The sequence below is a fragment of the Juglans microcarpa x Juglans regia genome, chromosome 3S (assembly GCF_004785595.1).
Source record: "Juglans microcarpa x Juglans regia isolate MS1-56 chromosome 3S, Jm3101_v1.0, whole genome shotgun sequence".
NCBI classification, from domain to species: domain Eukaryota; kingdom Viridiplantae; phylum Streptophyta; class Magnoliopsida; order Fagales; family Juglandaceae; genus Juglans; species Juglans microcarpa x Juglans regia.
Window position 1 is genome coordinate 16146333 of NC_054599.1, and position 23421 is coordinate 16169753.

The following is a 23421-nucleotide window of genomic DNA, read 5'->3' on the forward strand; positions in this document are numbered from 1 at the left end:
TTGTTGGTTACCCATATTTTGGAAGACAATAAACATATCTTTCATTGGATACTTTTGATATGAATGTTATGTTAAAGGCAATGTTTGGATTATGCTTAGTCTTACGATATCATGTGCTAAGGCAATTGCTTTAGGCATTACCTAGTTTCATATGAACTTTATATTTTCTGCTGTATTATTTATTTCATACTGCTAGTATATATAGGAGTATTGCATCTTACATGTCATATACAAGGGGATATGTATCTTTGTGTTGCATGTCCGGTATTTCAGTCACCGTCCAATTTCAAGCGGAGGCTGGGGGCGCCACATCATATCAGGCAATGGGTTGATCAAAATATCTTCCATCATGTAGCCAAAGAAGTAGATGCTTACAGTTTCTGGATGAAATTATAAAGTCTTTATAAGAAAAAGATTGCACAAAGCAAAGTCTTTATGATAAGAAAGCTTGTGAATTTAAAGTACAAGGATGGACAAAGTGTTGCAGAGCATCTGAGCAGTTTTCAAGAATTGTTGAATGAGTTGTTGACTTACTCAAAAATGAGCAGCACAAATGCTATCCCAAGTGCATGAGGATGTCGCGTAATAATTAGGAATAAATTCCTAAATTGTCTCCTCAGATAAAGTTACTTAAAATCAAACTCGTTTAAAATTGTGAAAATATTCACAAAGAGAAAATAAAAATGATGATATGTGCAATAAATGGAAGAGTGCAGCAGGAATGAAAAGGGCACTAGTCATGGACTAGATTCATATTTTTGAATTTTTGAGTGTCGAAATGAAATGTAAAAGACTAACAAATTAAAATTAACAATCAAGGAATCAACTAAGTTAAACAATCTTAAATAATCTGAAAATTAAATAATAAAACAGAAATTATTTAAGTCCTAATTAAATTTTAATTAATCTAATATGCAATGGAACTAAGAGATTAATAAAACTAAGCTACAAATTAAATTAGATTAGAAAATAATTGACAAAATATGAGCTAAAAATTGAAAAGCCCCAAAATCAAGATTCTAGGGTTCATCCTTGTATTCAAATCACAAATTCTCAAAATCAATCCATAGCAATTGTAATCACTGTTAAATTAAAGTTTAAAAGAGAAAGAAAAAGAACAACATTAAACTTAAACATACTGAAAATAAAATATTCAAAATCAAATGATTCTAAAATTAAATAGAGATTAGGGAAAGGAAAAAAAAACAAGCCAAATAGATAGAGATGAAGATGGAAAGCAGCGAAGGAGGCTGGGCAGTGGTAGATGTTGGACTGCTCAAAGTTCTTCAATGTCTCTACTTGAGGGGTTACCTTGTGCTCTTTCCCCTTAAAGAAAAAAAACTTTCATTGCTTCCATAAAAATAAAAATAAAAACCCTTTCCTTGCATGTTGCGTCCCAATCTATTAAAACAAAGAATCCTCGATTTTTTTCTTTTCTTTTGTGCGTGCCGCGTGTCCTCCTTTAGAGAAATCCCAAAAGTTTCCTTTTATTCTTACTTCCGTCCAAAATTTAAACACTAAAAAAAATGTTTGTGCCTTTTGATGCCTTAACTTTTCTCAAGCTTTTCATTTCTTAACCTTTTGGTACCTTGACTTTTCTCAAGTTTTTCATTTCTTGACCTATAAAAATAATAGAAATTAGAAAAAAAATAAAAAAAAAAATAATAGAATCTCAAAAATATATTGTGCATGTGAATGAACATTATCCAATTAAATCACAAGTTATAAAATTAAGTATAAACCATGCTATTAACCAATTTAAATCACAACTCAGATTTATTCATCTTAACCATTTTTCCATCTAAAACCAATAATAATGTAATGAAATAAATAAAATATATTGGTTCTAAATGTATAAAATATGTAATAACTCAGCTCAATCAGTTGTCTACCATAAAACTTGTTTTGGATTGCACAAAAGCTAGGGAGGTGTAAAAGCAGAAAACCTAATGGTGATAAAAGTGGTGACAAGTCAAGAGGAAGGTCCACTTGAAGAAAATGGATAAAATATTTCTACTATGTTAACCTTGGGCATATGAAGAAAAAGTGCAAGAAGTTTAAAAGGAATAGTTGAAAGAAAAAAGTAAGGAGCAGAAAGAAGAAAAAGAAATCACAGCAATTGCATTTGATATTGATTTGTTCATTGTCAATAATGCTCATGTTAATGTCGCTTATCAGGATTCCACTTGAGTAATTAATACAACAGGTTCTTTTCAAATTACCGCACATAAAGGCTTCTTTTCTTCCTATAGAAGTGGTGACTTTGGTTGGGCTAGGATGGGAAATGAAGCGAAGTGTCAGATTGTGGGCATAGGAGATGTGTGATTGGAAACCAGCATTGGGTGCAAATTGATTCTCAAAGATGTTAAGCATATTCCTAATATACATTTTAATTTGATTTCAATTGGAGAATTGGATTATGAAGGCTAACATAATCATCTTAGAGATGGAAAATGGAAAGTTAATAAGGGTTCTCTTATTCTAGCCATGGAAAGGAAGGTCAACACTCCCTATAAGACATATGCCAGCTTCATCAAGGGATACGTTATTGTTGTTGAGAATGAAATCTCCACTAAACTATGGCATAAGAGGCTTGGACACATTAGGGAGAAAAGACTTTAAATTCTTGCAAAGAAGTAGTTCCTATCTAATATCAAAGGTATGCAACTAATCCCCTGTACTCATTGTCTTATGGGAAAGCAACGAAAAATTTCTTTTAAGAAATTTTCTCCTTCTAAAAATAGTGATATTCTTGATTTGTTTCACACTGATGTTTGTACTATGGATATCAAATGTGTTGGTGGTGCATTGTATTATGTTACTTTTATTGATGACCATTCTAGAAAAATGCGGGTTTTTCCACTAAAAACTAAAGACCAAGTGCTAGATATGTTCAAGACACTACATGTGAAAGTTGACAGAAAAACCGGAAGATATTTGAAGTGTGTTCGGGCGAATAATGGTGGTGAGAGGACCATTTGAAGAATACTACAGAAGTCATGGCATCAGGCTTGAGAAAGCAGTTCCTAAAACACCACAACAGAAAGGTGTAGCAGAGAGAATGGATAGAACCATTTTTGAAAAAAATCAGGTGTATGCTCTCTCATGCGAAATTGCCTAATCCCTTTTGGGGTGAGGCAATAGGGACAACAGTTGATTTGATCAACCTTTCTTCTTCGATTCCTTTGGATTTTGACATTCCTAAAAGGGTTTACGACATGAAAAGATATTTCTCTCGAGCATTTGAGGGTGTTCGGCTGCAGGGCTTTTTGTTCATATTCCTAAAAAATGAGAGGTACAAGCTTGATAGCACATCCAAGCAGTGCATCTTCCTGGATTATGCACATGAATCAAACTATTGAAGATGTGAATCAAAATAAAAGGCCTACATCTTTCAATGAAAAACTTGTTGATATGGATTCAGTCTTTCCTTCTTCTCTAACGCATGATGAGCACGGGGGAGATGTATGAGAAGAACATGTTGATACTGTTGAAAGTGGTGAACCTGAAATTGATGATATGAGATCAAAACAACAAGTAGACCAACCGCCTTTAGAACCACCTGCAAAAAATTAGTTACAAAGATCTACTAGAAAGCATCAGCCTTCCACCAAATTGTCTGCTGCTGAGTATGTTTTACTTTCAGATGGGAGAGAGCCAAAATGTTTTCAAAAGACTATGCAACATAATCAGAAAAATGAATAGTTAAGAGCCATGCAAAAAAAGATCAAACTGCGGCATGCGAACCATACCTATAAGTTGGTAGAACTACAGAAGGCTAAAAGAGTACTAAATAATAAAAGGGTTTTCAGATTGAAGATTGAGGCAAACAAATCACAACAAAGGTACAAGGCACGTTTTATTGTGAAAGGGTTTAGTTAGAAGAAAGACATTGATTTTGAAGAAATGTTTTTGCCCGTGATAAAAATATCTTCTATCAGAGTTGTCTTAGGCTTTGCTACTAGTATGAATTTAGAAATGGAGCAGCTTGATGTAAAGACTGCTTTCCTCCACGGTGATTTGGATGAGGAAATACATATAGAGCAACCATTGGGATTCACAATAAAGGGCAAAGAGCATCTTATGTATCGACTGGAAAAGAGTTTATATGGACTCAAATAGACACTTCGACAATGGTACAAGAAGTTTGATTCCTTTATGGGTGAGCACGAGTATGATAAAAACTACTTATGATCAATGTGTATTTATTAAAAAGTTATCTAAAGATGACTTTATTATTCTCTTGCTATAGTGGATGAAATATTAATAGGTTGTCATAATTCTAAAAAAAAAATTAATAAATTGAAAAGAGAGTTTAGTAAGACTTAGGATCCGCAAAATAGATTCTTGGTATGAAGATCTCAAAGAATGCAAGTTGTGGCTATCTCAAGAGACTTATATTGAGAAGGTACTAAAAAGGTTTAACATGGGCAAGGCAAAACCAGTGAGTTCTCCACTTGCAAGTCATTCGAAGCTAAGTTCACAAGACCTGATATGGCTTAATCTATGCCATGGTGTACACAAGATCTGATATGGCTCATGTTGTTGGAGTTGTCAGTCGATTCCTCTCTAATCTTGGAAAAGAACATTGGATGGCTGTGAAATTGATTCTCATGTATCTTAGAGGTACTTCTAGGGTGTGTTTGTGCTTTGGGACTAGTAAGCATGTGCTTGATGGGTTTATGGATGCAAATATGGCTGGTGGCATTAATTCTAGAAAGTCTACATAAGCGTACTTGATTACTTATTCAGGAGGAGTTGTGTCATGGCAATCCAAACTATAGAAATGTGTTGCTTTGTCTACCATAGAGGCTGAGTATATTGCCATAACTGAAACTAGTAAAGAGTTGCTATGGTTGAATAAATTCATAGAAGAACTGGGTCAAAAATAAGATAAGTATATTCTCTACTGTGACAGTCAGAGTGTTATCCATCTCAGCAAGAACTCAACCTTTCATTCAAGACTCAAGCATATTGATGTGAGATATCACTAGATTCATGATGTATTGGAGATGAAGTTGTTATAGAATGAGAAAATTTATACTAATGAAAATGAGTCATATACGATGACAAGGTTGCTGCCTATGCAAAAACTCGAAGTATGTAGAACAAAAATGGGCTTGGTGGAGCCCTTCACATAGTCGGGAAGGGGAGATTTGATGTGGTCGGTGCCTCCATGTGAGCCAAACTGCCTAAGCCACTCTGATGGCACCTTTGTAATTTTCATTTTGTCTTATATATATAAAGTGATAAACGGTGTATGTTAGTGAGCCGTGGAAAAAACAATAAGAAGAACAAAAAGAGAGGAGAAAAAGATAGAAAAGAAGAGATGATGTGCACCATGTACGAGGATTTCTCCTCACACTTCCATCAAAGACTTGAGAGATCATATGTGGTTCGATTCTGTAGAAATTTCAATATGTTGTTCCTGATGGCGACAACTTCATTTTGACTACTGCTGATCACTGAGATTTCTCTTCATTCGTTTTCCGCAAATATTCACTTGGTGAAATCATTCTCGTCATTCTTGTAGTTTTCTATATGTATGGTGATGATTTTATGTTGAACTGAGAATATAGATATTCTTCATGATGTATTGGTAGCCTTTAGATATTATTCTAGAGAAGACAATCTATCAACCCATTATTATTGATAGTGGAAGTTTTAACGGGACTAAGCCTGTGGTTTTTCCCTTCTTTCAATGTAAAAAATTCTTGGTGTCTCTCTTATGAGTTTATGTTTACTACATTTTCACTTTAACTTGCATAAAGAAAAGTAGAAGATATTCGGCTGCATTTTTGTGGTCACCTTATCAGTAGGTAGTCCTCTTTTTTCCTAACCATTTTTAATTTTTAAATGACATTTTCATTTTTTTTTTAATTTCCCAATTTATTTTTATGACTTCTCAAATTTTCTTAGTGGTGTTTTATTTTTATTTAAAAACCCATTTAAAAAAAAAAATCTTCAATGCTATTTTATTTTTTTGATGTTTTTGGTCCAAAACTTAAGATAGTAAAACCAATTTTTTACCAGATTTCATGTAGACTCTTGTAAGAATAAATAAATAAATAAAAATTACCGAATTGTGAAATAATTAATTTAAAAAAAATATCTCACAAAATTAAACTCAATAAATATCATTTTATATTAAAACATGCTGTTAGTTTATTAAATTATTATCAGCTTATAAACGCGACAAACAAACTGTCTTTTCGGCCACCCGTACTTGTTTTGTCTAGTGCTGAAAAAGAAAATGGTCCTATATTATTGAATGAGTGTTGCCACTCTGCCGTTTGCATGTGCCCACTCTTTTCCGCCTAGTGCAAATTGTACTTTTCATTTTTTTTTTTTTTTTTGCTTTTTATTTCATATATTTTTTAAATATGTTTAAATATTTTTAAAAAATAAAAAAATACAAATACACTAATAGTCACTTCCTTAACTATTAAGAAAAACATTAAAAATAAATAAATGCATGAGCTGTCAAAATGATGGGACAAATTAAGGAGGCATAGTAGCATTATTCTTAATAATATTATCATAAGCATCATTTATCAAAGAGAAATGCTTATCCCACATGGTGGCCACCGATTGAGTTTTTTTAATTTTTTACTTAATAGTAAAATAAGTATTTTTTAATGAATTTGTATTTTTTTCTTTTTCTTTTTGAAAATGTTTAATGAGTTAAAAACAAAAAATTGATAAAATTTTACCTATTCGGTGACTCTCACGGTGGCCTCCCTTTGTGGGAGTAGCATCACCCTTTATCAAAGAAAAATGTTAGTATGTCGCTTGACTTTCCCCTTCATTTTGATCGCTCATGTAAAAATATTTTTTTAAACTCTTTTACTTAATAATTAAGAAAGTGATGTTTAGTATATTGGTATTTTTTATTTTTTAAAAATATTTAAATATATTAAAAAATATAAAAATAAAAAAGCAATTTTGTGCTAGCGAGCATGCCTAAGCTGGGCACGCTGGCACGACTCCTTTATCAAATAAGCCAAAATTTAGTTGGAGACTCCAACCAGTTCAATTCCGGTTCCAAAATTTGGAAAATGTGACGCCTGACAAATATAGCTGAAATACGACCATTAAAATTATAGAAACACTCATTTTCTCCCCCATAAAAGGCCTAATAAGGAGTGAGGTAACTCCTTATAAAGACCAGGATGAGTTTGTTTGATATGAACTCGTGGGAATAGAATCTCTTGAACCCACAATCAATTTGAAAACTCTCCCAAGAAAGCCAATGGAAAATTTATACCCATTGAAGAACTTGTTTCAAGAACCTAGATTATATGAAAATCTAGACCCATTGAAGAACCTGTCTCAAGAACTTAAATTATAAGGAAAAACGCTACAAAGGTTGTGATTTTCTTTTGATAAGTTCAAAAGTTCATTCAATAACAAAAGGAGATAAACTCAGCTCACAATGAATAAATTCAGCAAATTTCATAAGTTGATTAAAATGAGGCTACAGTAACTCCTTGAAACCCTAGTTCAACAAAATAAAAAATATGTGGGCCAAGCATCCTCAAGCCCAATTATTCTAGACTAATTCCTATAACTAATTAAATAAGTCTCTTTAATGAAATAAACAAGTCCAATGCCTTCAATTATATAAACATAATAATAGGCCCTAATTTATGTTACACTCTTCCATAGCTTGTATCACGTGGATGATCACTGAATCTTCTTCTCTCAAACCTATCTTGAATATTCGGCTCTTGCTAGATTCGTCCCAAGTAAATTGTACCAATCATTACATTGCTTCCTTACAGTTCTTAGCTCTCGATCTTGTTACTGCCACATCTGAAATTTGCAAAGGATCTTTAAGATTTGATCCAACTTGGTGTCTATCATTCCCCCTTTCCTTAAAATGATTCGACCTCGAATCTCCACCTACATCAAAGGGAAAATGATCAGAAATATTGAAAGTAACAGAAATATGGTACTTACATGGAAGATCCACTTGATATGAATTTTCATTTATTTTTTCAAGAATTTGGAAAAGTCCATCCAAGTTACTCATGTCATCAACAAGCAAAAGCATCAAAGCTAAACGAATAAGTGGATTAAAATCATAAACAACTTCAAAAGAAGAATAAGAAATAGTAGTATGTATGGTTCTATTATATGCAAACTCTAATAAGAGCAAATGATACTCCCGCAAACGTTCATACAACAAGTCAATGAATGACAAATGATACTCACACAAACGTTCATGAAACACATTTAAAGTCTTCCTTGCACCAAAATGACCACTCCAAGTATATGCAAAGTCAATGAATGGCAAGCAATATTCCCACCCATGGTCACGCAACATGTTTAAAATCCTTTTTACACCATAATGACCATACAAATCACATCCATGCACTAGCATCTCACGCATAAGACTAGTAGGCTCACAAAACTTGTTCTCTCTAAACAAATATCAATCTAGTTTATAGCACTTACCAAACGATGCATTTTCACACGCTCCATACACACTAGCAAAGTTATCATCATAGCATGCAATTCCTTATCATATTCAAATCTCAATAACTTTGCATCTGAAATGAAGACAAGGACATACTTTCTTGTTAAAGCATCAACCACAAAATTTTCTTTACCTTGTGTGTATTTGATTACAGGAGGAAATGTATTAATGAATTCCTCCCACTTGGCATGCATTCTATTCAACTTACCTTGTCCCTTCAAGTACGTCAAGGACTCATGTTCGTCAAAGAAATGTCGGGTAGGAATTGTCACATCCGACACAAAATCAATGTAATGTTCTATCTCTCTGATAGATGGCAATCCACTAAATACACCACTAGGAATCATGACCTCATATCCCTACAACAAAGAAACAACCATACTAGGCAATGGTTTGTCAAGTTCGTTAGTAGTAAAATTTGTCTTATCATAAAAACTCAATTTTCTCTTTGTTTTTCTCTCATTTTCTTCACTCTCTCTTTTCTTTTCACTCTTTTTTTTTCTTTTCACCCTCTTTTTTCTTTCACTCTTTTTTTTTTTCTTTCAATCTCATTTTCATCTTCTTTTTTTGAACTCTCGGTCTCACAAGTGTTTTTTAACTCATTCTCTCTTTTCAATTTCACTTGATATTCATATACTTGTCTTCGAGTCAATGGTACAAAAGTAATGGTCTTATTTTCTTTTACCAAAGTATACCTATTCTTGAATCCGTCATGAATCACTTTCCTATCATACTGTCATGGTCTTCCCAACAAAATATGGTTAGCATGCATAGGCACTACATTACAAAGCACTTCATCCATGTATTTTCTAATTGAAAAAGAAACTAACACTTGCCTATTTACCCTAACCTCCCCACAATCATTCAATCATTGCAATTTGTATAGTTTAAAGTGTTTCAAGGTAGGTAAATTCAATTTCTCAATTAAAATAGTGCTAGTAACATTAGTACAACTCTCCCCATCAATGATCACACTACATACCTTGTTGTTGATGTGACATTTAGTATGAAAAATGTTCTCTCTCTGCTGCTCCATATCATCCACCTTGATTTGTGTATTGAGAGCACGTCTGACATTAAGAGATTCACTTGTCACGGGATACTCCACTCCATTATCATCACTAGTATCAACCAACCCGGGCTTCTCCTCACTATCACCCTTACTTTCAATCATCACTTCTCCATTGTCACACATAATCATCATCCGCATATTTGGACATTGCTAGTTCTCTTATCTTTCCCTTTAGGTAGTTCGGTCTTCCCCTTTGTTACAACTTGATCATTTTTGTCCCACTTTGGTTTCCAATGAGTGTTAGAAACCGAAGTATACCTTGTTGTACCATTTCTCTTTGATTATCTCTCCACCTTCATAGCCATGTGCACCATGTCCTCTGCCTCCACATAATGTTGCAACTCAACTACATTGGTTATCTCCATATTCAACCCACTAAAAAATCTAACTATCATGACCTCTCGATCCTCCACTACATTAGCCCGAATCATAGCCAACTCTATCTCCTTATGGTAATCATCTACACTCCTAGACCCCTGTGTAAGATTTTGTAGGTTTTGGTAGAGGTATTTATAATAGTGGCCAGGTACAAATCACCGCCTCATTATAGCTTTCAACTCTCTCCATTAGGGGTGTAACCGGTCCGGTCCGGTCCGGTTTTGGACAAAATCTAAGACCGTACTGGTATGTACCGGTTTTGTATTTTCCAAAACCGATTACGCACCGGTTACCCTCTTAAACCGGTACTTCCGGTTTTACCGGTTTTCGGTCCGGTCCGGTCCGGTTTTTCAGTTTTTTTTAAAATGTAAATTTCATAGTTTGTCATTAAAAATTTGTTTATAAAATAAAAAAACTGATTTAAAAAAATATGTTTTACAAACTGTTATTACAAAAAATCTGTTTTAACTTTAAATAAAAAAATCTGCTTTACTAAAAATTACTTCAATAAAAAATCTGTTTTACTACAAAAAATCTGATTCACTACAAAAATCTGATTCACTCCAAAAAATTGTTTTACTAAAAAACTGGAAAAAAATCTGAAAAAAAATTGGAAAAAAACCTGTTTTACAAACTTATAAATATAACTACTACAAAAACTGAAAAAAAAAATCTGCAATAAGCTGCCTTATCTACAATAAATCCTTGCATGTTAAAGGAAATAACTTAGTACTTGCACATATATTTTTTAGAGCAATCACAAGAAATTCAAGAATGGATATCAACAAGCCTATGAGCCTATGGTAGAAAATAAGTTCAAAAGTCTAAATTAGAAGTCCAAAAGTCCAACAAATTACAAGTCCAAAAGTCTAAATTACAAGTCCAAAAAATTACAAGTCCAAACACTTAAAAAGTCTGAATTACAAGTCTAAAAATCCAACAAATTACAAGTCCAAATTACAATAACTTAGAACATCCAACAAAAAACTTCAATAACTATGCACCAAGCCACCAACTCCAATAGTCCTTTCAACAATCAAGCAATTAATTCTAATAGACTATAGTAATTTAATATAACTATATATAAACATTTGTAATACATTTAATATATTTTCAATGTAATACATTTAATAGACTATAGTAATTTAATATAACTATATATAAATATTTGTAATAAATTTAATATTAGTATAGTTATATATATAAATATTTGTCACTGTATATAAATATTTGTAATATACATTTAGCCTACTAGTATAGTTATATATTAGTATTAGTTATAGTGATTTAGTATAACTATATTAGTATAACTATAATTATAGTCTATATTAAACTATTAATATTAGTTAAATAGTTATAGACTTATATATTAGTATAGCTATATAATATATTAGACTATATAATAGATTAATAGTATTAATATTAGTCTATTAGTATAGTTATATTATATATATTAGTATTAGTTATAGTGATTTAGTATAACTATATTAGTATAACTATAATTATAGTCTATATTAAACTATTAGTATTAGACTATTAGTTAAATCGTTATAGACTTGTATATTAGTATAGCTATATAATATATTAGACTATATAATAGTATTAATATTAGCCTATTAGTATAGTTATATATTAGTATTAGTTATAAACTATATATTAGTATTAGTTATAAACTTTTAGTGATTTAGTATAGCTATATTAGTATAAGTATAACTATAGTCTATAGTGATTTAGCATAACTATATTAGTATAAGTATAACTATAGTCTATATTAAACTATTAGTATTAGACTATTAGTTAAATAGTTATAGACTTGTATATTAGTATAGCTATATAATATATTAGACTATATAATAGTATTAATATTAGCCTATTAGTATAGTTATATATTAGTATTAGTTATAAACTATATATTAGTATTAGTTATAAACTTTTAGTGATTTAGTATAGCTATATTAGTATAAGTATAACTATAGTCTATAGTGATTTAGTATAACTATATTAGTATAAGTATAACTATAGTCTATATTAAACTATTAGTATTAGACTATTAGTTAAATAGTTATAGGCTTATATATTAGTAAAGCTAAATAATATATTAGACTATATAATAGTATTAATATTAGACTATTAGTATAGTTATAAGTTATATATTAGTATTAGTTATAAACTATATATTTAATATTAGTATTACTTATAAACTTTTAGTATTAATTATAACTATAGTCTATAGTTTATATTAGACTATTAGTATTAGTTAAATAGTTATAGACTTATATATTATAATATTAATATTAGTATAGCTAAATAATATATTAGACTATATAATAGTATTAATATAAGACTATTGGTATAGTTATAAGTTATATATTAGTATTAGTTATAAACTATATATTTAATATTAGTATTAGTTATAAACTTTTAGTAAAATCTTTTAGTATTAATTATAAGTATAACTATAGTTTATAGTCTATATTAGACTATTAGTATTATTTATAAACTTATATATTAGTATTAACATTTAATGTAATAATTTATAAATTATAATATGAAATTATTTCATATATGAATATATATAATTATATATATTATATATAAAAATTTCACATATAAATTTATAATTTTATATATTAATATATATATATATATATATAATATTTTGTATAAAACTTAATAACTTATATATAAAAATATTTTTTTTTTTGTATATTTTTTTATGAACCGGTCCGGTCCCAAAAATTCTAAAACCGGAACCGGACCGAACCGGACCGGTTCAAAACTGGTAAACCCGGTCCGGTCCGGTCCGGTTTTCAGGTTTAAAATTAACCCCTACTCTCCATGTTTTTACAGGCCTCTCAAGATTCCTCCTCCTACAGGCCTCTCCGCGTCATTGTTCATAAGCCGTATGGGGACTTTTCAACATAACCCCTCATGTGTGGGCCGGTATTTCTAGTACTATCATAGTGGGTAAGTTGCAAGAGCTCATCATTAGTCATAGATTAACCTACTCTGATACCATATAGAAACATTCATTTTCTCTCCATAAAATTTCTAATAGGAGGAGTGAAGTAACTCCTTATAAAAATTAGGATGAATTTGTTTCTTAGTTGTGTAAAACTTCTCAACAAAAACTGCAACCCAGAGGAAGAAGAAAAATTGATTAACAATAGTCAACAAACTTGAGAGAGTGAGACAGTGGGTGTGTGATAAACGAGCTTCTTTATCCACCGGGAACTCAAAGTTTGAAGCTAGGCCACACTTGTTGCATGAGCTTTATCCCTTTTGACTTGATATTCCATATATATAGGCACCCCAGCGAATCCATCGTCCACTGTGTTCACCTTGTGCCACATGATATCATATCCCTTCTCGACAAAAAAAAGAAAAGAAAAAAAAAAAAAAGGGTTTTTGTCAGAGGGAACACAGTAGCATTCCAAACTTGTGCGTGCGTATCTCTGTGTTCCTTAGGAACAGCACATGCAGTGACTCTACGAGCTAGCCGGCCTCTCGTACGGAAAACTCAAAGCCTAGTTCACAGGTACCTTCTTCGACTATAATGATCCCCATATTAAAATCACCTCGAATACGAGTTTTAATTCATCATTTGTGCTAAAAAATTGGGTTTTGTTTGGGAGATTAGTGTCTGTTAATGGGGTTTTCAAGTTTTCATTTTTTTTTTCCTTCTGTAACGATTAGAGAATCCGCTCATTTCTGTTTGGTTTAGAAATGGGGTTTATGGATTGATCCTTCTTCATTAACTATGATTTTCTTTGATGAGGATCTATGATTTTCTTGCCTCTTTAGTCATGGATAGCTTATACTGGTTCAGTTTGTATCGTTCTTAAACATCCGTTCTGTTAATTTTCTATTCTCCCTTATTACTTATCCTTGGGATTTCATGTTTGGGTGGCATATTTTAGATATAATTAAAGGAGTACTTTTACTCCTTCTCATCGCTTTTGAAAGAAGTGGTGATTTAATTCGAGCCTTACTCGAAGTGTTCATCCTATTTAATTCATAGAGTTACAGTGTTAGTTTTTCTCCTGGACATTTTTAGGTTGGCTTGTTACTAACTCATGATTCCATTGAAGTTTCATCTAAGAAACTGAGTTTACAGGTACTGTTTTACCTCTTTTGTGTTGGGGTGAGATTTGTAAGAAGGCTGCTGATTCATCATGTCTCCAAAGGCATTAGACTACGAGTCACTGAATGAAAATGTGAAGAAGGTCCAATATGCTGTAAGAGGCGAACTGTATCTTCGAGCTTCTGAGCTTCAGAAAGAAGGGAAAAAGGTGTGCATACTCACTCTCTTTGGCTAGTACTTGGTCATAAGGTTTTAGCTTTCTTGCACCTTGTTCTAGAGATTCGGGTAGGAGTGCTTTTTATACGACGTAATTACAGGGGCACCAAAGTATTTTATAGAAATTTATATCCTCTTTATTCTAGAACAAGGTGCAAGAAATTTATATCCTCTTTATATCCTACTATCTGTATTAGATCTGTGTTCATAAATCCTGTAGATGTTTGCTGTGTATGCACATCCATATGCTTATCCCGCAACTGCGGAAAAGGAAATTACAAGTAATTCAAAATGATTTTGTATTGCACAGTATCTTTAAGATCTTGTATTCTGGGCAAGAGTTTAATATTGTAGTACTGCAAGTTGCAACTATCTTAAGTGCTATTCTAGTCATCATTATTCTCATTTGTTTCCACAGATTATTTTCACAAATGTTGGTAATCCTCATGCACTAGGACAGAAGCCACTGACATTTGCTCGCCAGGTTTTCACAATTGCCTTATGTCTTAGTGCAGTTTTGGTTCTTTCCCAGTTTTGGAATTCTTTCTCTTTTAACATCCCATTCTGGTTAAATTTAATTCTTTTGGAATTCTTCTCAGCATAGTTTCTGTTGAACCAAAGAATTGCTCTGTTGCAGGTGGTTGCTCTGTGCCAAGCTCCATTTCTACTAGATGACCCAAATGTTGGTCTGCTTTTTCCTGCTGATGCAATTGCAAAAGCAAAACATTATCTTTCATTAACTTCGGGTGGTCTTGGTATTCTCTTTGATCTGCCCTTCATTTTCTGTTCTTTGTTCATACAAGAAAAATAATGAACTATCTTAGATAACACAACTCAAATTGCAATGTCTTTAGATTTCAACTTATGGTTTTGCACCCGCTGCCCCCTGAAAGGAAAAAAAGGGCTCCTCTGTCTGTTATTTGTGGGGAGTAATCTACTTAAAAGACTTGTGCAAAAAATTTTGGCCTGCATCATCATCTCAATATTAAAAGCTGCACTTTCAGTTTAGTTATCAAATCCTTTTTATCTCCAGTTCTTATGCTCCTATTAGATTTCTCCTCCCCCTTCAAAATTTTTCCACTCAAGTCCTCAGTCCTCTGGTTTACATCTTATTGCTGGTTTGCATGTACTTCATTAATGAACTATAACAAAAACCATATAATCGTTAAATATAGGTGCCTACAGTGACTCCCGAGGTATTCCAGGAATAAGGAAGGAAGTGGCAGAGTTCATTGAAAGGCGTGATGGTTATCCAAGGTACCAATGCCCCATATAAATCCTTGTACAGGTCTCGATTTATGTTTTACAAACAAAATTTTTTATTTTGCTACCCAGTTATTAGCTGAAGGGGTTACTTGTTTTGTACTCCATTGACAGTGACCCAGAGCTCATATTTCTCACGGATGGTGCTAGCAAAGGTGTGATGCAGATCTTGAATACCATCATCCGTGGTGAAGGGGATGGGGTAATAACAAATTTCAAATAAATTTGCAAACATAGTTGTCCTCCTTTATCTGACACATTTCTTCTTCCATTTCCTCTTTTCTTTTCCCTTAATTCTTTTTTTTTTTTTTTTAATTTCTTGATATTAATCAAGGGCTTTTGATTCCCAATTCTTCCACCCAGACAACTTCTTTCATCAGTTTTTGTGAATCGCCAGGTTTTGGTTCCAGTACCCCAGTACCCTCTTTACTCGGCTGCAATATCTCTATTCGGTGGTTCTCTTGTTCCATATTACCTAGAGGAGACAGCTAATTGGGGCCTCGACATTAATGACCTTCGCCAGTCAGTTGCTGTGGCTCGCTCTAAAGGAATAACTGTTAGTATTCATATGCTCAGCAATTTCTGTGAAATGTTGTTGCAACCATTTTGGGAGTTGATAAGTTGATAAAAATAGATGGGTCGTAGGACCTGAATATGAGCTGATATTTGAGAGATCCAGAAATAAGTTGGCTGTTTAACTTCCAATTGCCCTTGTCTGCATATACAAATCTCAATTTTCTTGGCAGGTTCTTGGGAGAGTAATTTCATTACCATGTACATATATTCACCTTGTGAAGATTTGTTTAGTCTTCCATTTATATATAATACTGGAATATCATATTCCCTTCTGGTGTGTACTTTGAAATAATTAAGCTGTTTACTTTGCTTCTTGTAATGCATGGTTACGGCAACTAAATATCTAATGTATTGGAATATGATCAGGTAAGGGCAATGGTGATTATAAACCCTGGAAACCCCACAGGTCAGTGTCTTAGTGAAGCTAATTTGAGGGAAATACTTAAGTTCTGCTACCAAGAAGACTTAGTCTTGCTTGGAGATGAGGTTTATCAGCAGAACATATACCAGGATGAACGCCCCTTTATTAGTGCTAGAAAGGTATACATTCTTGTGCTGTTAGATCTATCTTTGTCTTAGTTTCAGCATGGGCTATCAAATTATAAATATAATATAGTTTCCTAATAACACTGAAGGTTTTAATGGAAATGGGACCACCCATAAGGAAGGAACTCCAGCTTGTCTCTTTCCACACTGTGTCCAAAGGATATTGGGGTGAATGTGGGCAGCGGGGTGGATACTTTGAGATGACTAACATTCCTCCAAAGGTTTTTCTCTCTATAACTTTTCTCTGATTGAGTCTCTTTATGCGCGCGCGAGCATGTTTTTAAGTTGCAAACTGGGAACTTTTGCATGTACAGAATTTTTTGAGATAAGGGACAAGGTTTGCATATATTACTTTACACGAGTATTTGAAATCAAAATGCATTGAAATTAATAACAAAGGACACAACAGTGAGGTTTTGTAAATCACTGAGAGGAAGACAAGAAAACGATGTTAGGATGTGGTCTACTAGAAGCCTCTGAATTCATAGTTATTGTTAGTCGGCAAATACCAATTCATGCCTGTCTCAGACATAAAGAACTGGTTTTTACCATGCTGGTTTAATTAAAATAGTCTTCTAAAACTTGTGGAATGGAATCCCAGCACAATTAGTTCTTCATTCCAAATGGTATTAGCTTCTCTTTTTTATTTCAATACTTAATGTTGCAGACAGTTGATGAGATCTATAAAGTTGCTTCCATTTCACTCAGCCCAAATGTGCCTGCACAGATATTTGTGAGTTCGAACTTTATTTTTTGTGTTGTGGTATTCTGCGTTGAACAAGGCACACCAAGTTCTGCATTCATAACCTATCATCTCAATGTGAAGATTACTTTTATTTCTTTGATTATAGATGGGGCTGATGGTGAACCCACCCAAACCTGGAGATATCTCATATGAGCAATTTGTTCGGGAAAGGTATAGCTAAGAAGTATATGGTTTTGCTACTCGCTGTGGTTATTCATAATTTGTTGGTCTACTACATCGTTACATTAAACACAAGATCATTGGATAGAAAGAGTGAAATCTTTATTTTTTTCCCTCGTGTGGGTAAGAACTGATTGATGTTTGGAATGTTTGTCTGCTCTGTGGTGTCAAGAGATGACCTCTTACCTCTTTGAGTGGTGAATAATAGTAATTTATGTACCATGAAAACATGCAGCAAAGGAATTATTGAATCACTAAGGAGAAGAGCAAGGATAATGACTGATGGATTTAATAGCTGCAGAAATGTGGTTTGTAATTTTACAGAAGGTAAAATGTTTCTGGACATATATGTTCGAGATTTTTCTATATTAAACGGTCGGTTATTGTTGAGAATTGAGAAAATTGTCTTTAGGTGCCATGTATTCGTTCCCTCAAATACGCTTGCCACAAAGAGCAATAGAAGCTGCCAAAAGGGCCGGAAAGGTTCCTGATGTTTTCTATTGTCTCAAACTCTTGGAAGCCACTGGCATTTCAACTGTCCCTGGCTCAGGATTTGGACAGAGAGAAGGGTAACTACTCTTTTTCTAATCCCTGTTGGGCTTGTTTCTTATTTAGTTACATTCCGATGGAATCTCGCCTTTTTGTATATCATCTTTTGTAACCTTGAATAAAGGTCTCCCTATCTTTAAAATGTTTCTAATAGATTCTTTGAATTAAACTGTACTTTTCCATATAATAGGGTCTTCCACTTGAGGACAACCATCTTACCTGCTGAGGAGGAAATGCCTGCAATCATGGACAGTTACAAGAAATTCAATGATGAGTTTATGGAGCAATATGAAGACCATAGAGGTTATTCGAGGATGTAAAGGATGAAGAAGCTTCATCAAATCTCCAAGTTGTATCATATTTTTTATGCTGTCACAAGCCATTTCATCTCTTCCTAGCTTTCCAGGATATACACTAGTCCGACATGTTGAAGACAATTCTTGCTCTTCCCAGCTTCCTGTATCATCTCAAATATGTCAAAATCTCTATCAACTCTCGTGTGGCCATTAGGCCCTTTATAATTTGTGTATACGTTTGTATTATCTTCTTCAGACAGCTCACGTTGACGTCTTTTGGATCAAATAGGATCTTTATTCATCACAAGAAATGGGCGCATTCTAAGGTCTGATCTTTAAAGGGAAAAGAGAGAAAAAAAATTAAAAAAAACTCACCGGAAAACCGAGGAAAGGAATAAAAAAAAAAAAAAAAAAAAAAGAAAAAGAAAAAGAGAGATCGATATTGTAGAGTAGCCCCGGTTGATTTAAAAACAGTTTTATCTCATTTTATTATTATAATTTTTTCAAATTTTCATATAAAATATAATAATTAATTTAATTTTTTCAAATCTCAAAATAATAATAATATTAAAAATAATATCTTAATAATATTTTATTTAACTTCTAATTTTCATCTAAAATTATCTCTATCTCATCATCCAAAGGGGCCTAGAATTGCAAGAAACCATCTTCAAGTTGGATGCTTTTGTTCGGTAATCCTCTTTTGTAGAATAGTTCAAAGTTCAAACGGCCTTGTGTATTTGTAATTTTTTAAAAAAAAAAAATGCTTAAACATGTTTAAAAAATGTTGAAAAAACAAGTTGAAAAAAAATATATATAATTTGTACTAAGCGGCATACAGAGTGAGCATATACAGGCAGCAGAGTAGCACCACTCATTCAGTAAGAATAATGTTATTATGTCTCCTCAATTTGTCTCTCATTTTGACTGCTCATGTATTTAATATTTATTTTTTTAAAAAAAATTTAATAGTTAAAGAAGTGATTATTAGTGTATTTATATTTTTTTTATTTTTTAAAAATGTTTAAACATGTTAAAAAAATATTTTAAAAAAATTAAAAAAAAAATACAAGCGAGACACAGAATGCATACAAGGCGGGCGGAGTAGCACAACTCTATTATTAATTCATGATGGAATCACTCGGGAGACGAAGAGTCAAGACAGAAAATAAAAGAAATGAGAATGACAATTGACAACACTACGAAAAGGCGTGGTCCACTAAATTAGGCAAGCAAATCTTTTTTCTTTTTCTTTTTTTTTTTTTTTTCCTGAAAAGCTTATTGATGTCGATGAGATGCTTCTTCCTCTCGTTTCGGATACGACATTACTTGAGGAGATACCCGATAATCTATGATGGTTCAAGCGTCGTTTATTCTTTTTAAAAAAAGATAAGAGTATATTATTAAAAGACTTTTTCATACAGATATTATATTTATTCTTTTTTCAAATAAATACACAGAACTTACGAATTTTATGATTGATAATATTATTTCTCGCCTATTAAATTAATTTGAGAAGTAACCCCATTGGCCATTGGCCATTGGAAATCCATAGAGTTAAGGATTTCATGGATAAATGATCTACCCACGATATTTTATATAACACATTGTACAACAAATAATGTGTTAAATAATGGGTATTTTTATAAAATTATGTTACTTTTATAAGATGTTTTATAAAAGTATTCCTCATTTAACACATTGTTGTACAATGTGTTGTACAAAATATTGTAGATAAATCATTTTCCATTCAAGAATAACCCAATATGCAGATGCAATCCGAGGGCTTCATCCCCTCTTATATGGGCTTCTGCAGCACCTAAACTGGTTGCTTCTATCAGTATTCACTAGGGGTAGGGGTGGCAATATGCGACACGACCCGTTAACCCAATACGAATACGACACGATAAAAGCGGGTTAAGATTTAGCCTTAACGGGTTGACCCGTTAAGACACGATCGCTTAACTGGTCACTAACGGGTCAACCCGTTATGACCCATTAAGAAAATTAAATTTACCTTTATACTCTTAGACCTAAAGGGCAAGGAGGACGCTCCACTTCTTTTTTCAAGTTTTAAATTTGTTCAGATCTGTGTTTTTAATTTTTTATTATATTTACATTGTATGTTTTGTTTATTATATTTACATTGTATGTTTTGTTTATTATATTTGGAATGTAATTTTAATAATGAATATTATTACAAATTATGTGGATCATATTTGTTTGGATTGTAATTTTAGACTTATAGTTAATTTTTTATTTTTTTATAGATATTATTTATATTTAAATATTTATATAAAATCAATTAAATCAAACGGGTCGTGTCGTGTCGTATCGTATTTGTTCTACCCATTAACGTAAACGGGTTGAAACGAAACGGGTCGTGTCATCATGTCGTGTCAATTTATTTCTTATTCATTAACGGGTCGTGTCATGTCAACCCGTTATCTTACCGTATCGTGTTCGAGTTTGAAATTTTGACATGAAATTCTTAACGAGTCGTGTTCGTGTTGACCTGTTAAGTGTAATGTACATACCTTGACACTATACGAACATGACCCGTTAATACGATTTGACACCCCTAACTATGAGAGTTTCAAGAATAAATCAAAAGGGTTTTTTTATTTTTGGAGGGATGGGGCATGAAGAGAAGGATTTGAATGAAATATAAGCAATGGTAAAACCACTTTCTACAAAACTTTCATACAATCTTCAATGCGAAAAAGATAAACATGCAACAACTCTCAAATCATAACAATTGTCTAACCTTGATCTCTATCGAGTTATTTTTCTTAGATGTTTTTTATTCTGATCATAATACACAAGCATAGTGGGCTTCTTGCAATATGTTTCTAATATTCGTTTCAACATTGCATCTATTATTAAAGAAATGATATTTGTAGTCGTACAGCGTGTAAGTGCCTCATAATTCCTTTGAAAAAAAAGTGAGTAAATACGAGACTCATATGAAAAAAAAAAACTTATTTTTAATAGTAGATCTCACTCTTTTCCAAAAAGATTGTGCGACGCTTGCGTACTCCACGACTGCATCTAACATAACTTGCTTCTTAGAAGCTACCTACCTCACTACAAATCCTCTCTATCAAGCATACATACAACATATTGCAAAAGAACTCTAATATCTACTATCTAAGACCAAATCAAGGGTTACCACATGCTTTGATATTGCACCATGTACCGCAACTAGAAAACAATAAGCATTAATTCCATATGTAGTGAAAACACCACCCCTGGCCCATGCGAGGTGAGGGATGGGGAGGAGGCTACCCCGCACAGTATGGTGTGGGTAGCAGTTAGCACCCTTACATAAAAGACAGTAATATGACCATGTGGTCTTCACCACAGAGTTATACTGATACTGATCAGATGAGTGCGGATCCAACTCAACCACATTGATTGTTCCTTGTTAGTGCATATGTGCCACAAAGATTATATGTAAAGAAGATAGTCAATATGACAAAGATGAATGTCAAATCTAGCTATATGTGGGGAGGTGTACTATCTTTAGCTAAAAAGAGCTCTCTTTCTTCCTCCATTTAGCATTTAGGAAGAATTTAACGCCCTACTTTAAGAAGGCTTCTTCAATCTATTCCTTTGGATACACAAATTTTTCTATTCCTAAAGTAACGGAAGAGAAAAAGCCAGAGCAAGATAGATGCTTTGTTTTGGTGAGTATCAGTTTCCTACTTTTTGATTCACGATTTTCTCTTTCTTACTTATTACATAACTTTACAACTAGATTATACCCCGTCCGGTCCTATTTCAAACAAAAGAAGCAAAGAAGGAAAATCTTCGTAAAGGCAGTAAGGGGTGTCGCCTTCGAATTGAGTAGTGAGTCTTCTTTCCACTCGGCTTAGTAACTATCTTCGTCCTTTCCTTATTTAAAATGCGAGATCTAGAAACATATATCTTCGTGGCACCGGTAGTAAGTACTTTATAGTATGGGTCTTTAGCAGGTCTATGGATAGAGATCAATCGTTTACTCCAATTGATATTCTCCTTTTTTTTAATTCTCATTGATTATGTCGTTGAAGCTATAATCAAATTCTCTTTCTACCAAGAACTCTACCAAGCTAACCCTGATAGCATAATGACTCCTAGTCACTTTACTTTTTGGATCTTGGTTGAACTCGTATAGTATAATCAATCTGATCGATCAAACTAAATACCTTAACGAGTCCTGCCATTCCTACCTATATATACCAGTATACAGTAATAACAATGTAAGCCAATTAGCAAAGATCAAGCGAACTCACTCAACCATTACCAAACTAATACCTATTCTGTTTAGTACTTCAAGTGCTTCTGTTGCGTACAATGTAAATCCCATAACGGATCAATTCCAACGAGCCTTTCAAACTAGTACTTTTTGTAAAGGAGTTCCTGCATCGGTTATTTGCCAGGTAGCTAATTTTCCTAGAGTTAATAGTTATGAGCTAGAGCTTTCAAGGGGAGTGACATCTTCTAAGTCAGCTCTTAGGCTAGGTGTTCCCACATCGGGTAGTTTGGAAACTAAGGGTTCAAGATAGATTAAAGCTTCTAACTTGGAAAATCTTAAATAACATCATTCCTACAAAGTCTGCGCTGAAAAATGTCCTTTCCTTGAATGATGATCAATCACACTACCCTATATGCAACTCTAAAGAAGAAACTCCTAATCATTTGTTTCTGAAATGCCCTTTCACCAGAATTCTTTGGAGACAATCTCCTTGGCCTTTAAACATTTCTTATTTTGTAGATCTTGAGATCAAAATTGGATAAAATGCATCTTATCCAAACTTCTTAATATCTATTCCATAGAAGAGCATCAATTTCAAATGTTTGTGATTCTTGCCATGGATGATATCTGGTTTTGAGAAATAAAATTGTGCATGATTCCATCAGTCCAACCTTTGGAAACTTTGTAGATGGAGTACTCAAGAATTTTAGAGAACATTGCAATGCATAGGGCAATAAACAATTGAGCAACCTTCATAATTGGAAGACTATACCAAAACATCATTTTTTTAAAAA

At 32.8% G+C, this 23421-nt stretch overlaps 1 protein-coding gene and 2 long non-coding RNA genes across 3 annotated transcripts; 1 reads left to right on the plus strand and 2 right to left on the minus strand.

Annotated features, from left to right (window-relative positions):
* Positions 1-3113: 3113 nt before the first annotated feature.
* LOC121258621 lies at positions 3114-22803 on the minus strand. The gene is made up of 3 exons (XR_005939436.1): positions 22661-22803; positions 5072-5082; positions 3114-3124 (listed from the first exon to the last, which is right to left on the minus strand). It is a non-coding gene; the product is annotated as an uncharacterized LOC121258621 (long non-coding RNA).
* LOC121258619 lies at positions 13344-14183 on the minus strand. Its single transcript, XR_005939434.1, has 2 exons — positions 14054-14183; positions 13344-13474 (listed from the first exon to the last, which is right to left on the minus strand). It is a non-coding gene; the product is annotated as an uncharacterized LOC121258619 (long non-coding RNA).
* Positions 14084-18642, plus strand: LOC121258587 (glutamate--glyoxylate aminotransferase 2-like). Its single transcript, XM_041160128.1, has 13 exons — positions 14084-14224; positions 14651-14716; positions 14870-14987; positions 15408-15489; positions 15610-15697; positions 15893-16051; positions 16438-16611; positions 16707-16838; positions 17285-17350; positions 17469-17533; positions 17778-17869; positions 17955-18111; positions 18282-18642. The coding sequence occupies exons 1-13, from the start codon at positions 14108-14110 to the stop codon at positions 18409-18411; spliced, it is 1446 nt and encodes a 481-aa protein (XP_041016062.1). The 5' UTR covers positions 14084-14107; the 3' UTR covers positions 18412-18642.
* Positions 22804-23421: the final 618 nt, after the last annotated feature.